The sequence below is a fragment of the Sinocyclocheilus grahami genome, unplaced genomic scaffold (assembly GCF_001515645.1).
Source record: "Sinocyclocheilus grahami isolate Dianchi unplaced genomic scaffold, SAMN03320097.WGS_v1.1 scaffold7766.1, whole genome shotgun sequence".
Taxonomy (NCBI): Eukaryota; Metazoa; Chordata; class Actinopteri; order Cypriniformes; family Cyprinidae; genus Sinocyclocheilus; species Sinocyclocheilus grahami.
This window is the reverse complement of record NW_015511676.1, coordinates 1593-3228: the sequence shown is the minus strand read 5'-3', so window position 1 is coordinate 3228 and position 1636 is coordinate 1593. Positions and strand designations below refer to the sequence as shown.

The window sequence follows — 1636 nt, the reverse complement described above, 5'->3', positions numbered from 1 at the left end:
TAAAAAATAAAAAATAAAAACCCATTAGGTATTAAAATAAGTATCAGTTGTGCATTGTGATTGTTGTGGCATAAGATTAACATTTTGCTAAATCAGCTGATCAAAAGTATACTCCTTGCTTGTGGGTGTTTCAGAGGAACCGTATGATATTGCAGTCATATGAGAGAGGGCCCGAAAGACTCCAAAAGAGTACTTCTCTCCCACTGTGGCATTCTGACAAATTACACAACACAAAGTGTTGACATTAATACTTTATTTTTATACATTAAAACCATAAATTACACACTCTCTGTAATACACTCTCAGAAAAAAAAGGTACAAAAGTTGTCAACAGGGTGCTAACGTTTGAAAAGGTATACTTTTGTATTTTACTTACCCCTAAAGCGTGCATATTGGTACCTTAAAGATACATATTAGTTCCTAAAGTGTACATATTAGTACCTATTTAGTAGATATTAGTAAATTTTGAAAGGGTACCACACCAGTGACTGCTTTTGTACCTTTTATTCTGATTCTAATCTGGTTAATCGCAGAGCAAACTGGCTCAGTTAATAATAATAGCAGTGAAAACGACCTCAGAGGACTTCAGTATTATTATTGCTGTAATATTGTTACAGTGTTCATAGAATAATATACAAGATGTCGGACTAGATCATATCTAGATAGATTAAAGATATATTAAAATATTCATGATTGTATAAAATATTATTAATTTCCATGATATTTCCAGCCAGGCCTTGCAAGTACAGTTTCCAAATTCAGTGATATTTCCATAAATGTGGGATTGCTGTTTATGTGAATATGCTGCTCAGACACTTACCATTAGATTCTCTCTTCTAACCCAGCAGTCTGAGGGAAACTCCTCAAGCATAGGCACAAAATACTGAATACAGCCATTCCAGTGGCACAGCAGGAAAATCATCATAAATAATGACAAGATTCTTAGGAACACCCTCACCACCTCCAAGTTGGCATTTGAAACCTATATGAGCAGAGATTCAATTAAAAAAATCAAAAGCATTATTCAAAGAAATAAAAACATTTTCTGAATGATGACTTATAAAACATGCTATTCAGTGTTGTCTCATGAAGATAAGGTCAGTTTCACATGTTCAAGCAATTAATTACTTACTCTCTCCACTTCATTGAAAAACCTAACAAGCCTTGACACACGCAGCAGGCGGACAAGACTGAGGATTCTCACAAACATCAAGATGCGCATCATTTTGCTGGCTTTGGATGAGGGAGAGTCACTGTGGTATTGTAGGTCCTGTCATGACAAGGGCACAAAACACATATTTTCCATTTGGAGCTATGCAATTTCAATACAGCCAAAAGATTTTTGCAGAAAAAGGCACATTACCGCAATAAGTAGTATGTAACCAACTGGGAATGCTGCCACCACATCAGGTATAAACCAGCCTTTTAAATATTGTTGTCGAATGCTTTTCAAATCCAGAATGGCTCCCTGTTTAACATACAGAAAGATTATTGGAGAAGTTTAAGCAATTTGATATTTGTAATGTCTAGGGCTAATCCTTACCTCACTGTCCTCATTAATGATCCCCATGCGAAAGTTAAGCCCCACGTCAATCAGGAACAGAGTGTCCGAGAACACGTTAAAACCCTCCCAACC

General features: G+C 35.9%; 1 protein-coding gene across 1 annotated transcript in view; it reads right to left on the bottom strand.

Moving 5' to 3' along the window:
• Nucleotides 1–75: 75 nt before the first annotated feature.
• The window catches only part of LOC107577923 (potassium/sodium hyperpolarization-activated cyclic nucleotide-gated channel 1-like), a 1993-nt gene continuing 432 nt past the window's right edge, over nucleotides 76–1636 (bottom strand). Inside the window, exons 2-6 of the mRNA XM_016263945.1 lie at nucleotides 1544–1627; nucleotides 1364–1468; nucleotides 1133–1270; nucleotides 821–982; nucleotides 76–213 (exon numbers count right to left, since the gene is read on the bottom strand). Coding sequence (XP_016119431.1) covers nucleotides 88–213; nucleotides 821–982; nucleotides 1133–1270; nucleotides 1364–1468; nucleotides 1544–1627 — 615 coding nt within the window. The 3' untranslated portion in view covers nucleotides 76–87. The remainder of the gene's footprint in view (nucleotides 214–820; nucleotides 983–1132; nucleotides 1271–1363; nucleotides 1469–1543; nucleotides 1628–1636) is intronic.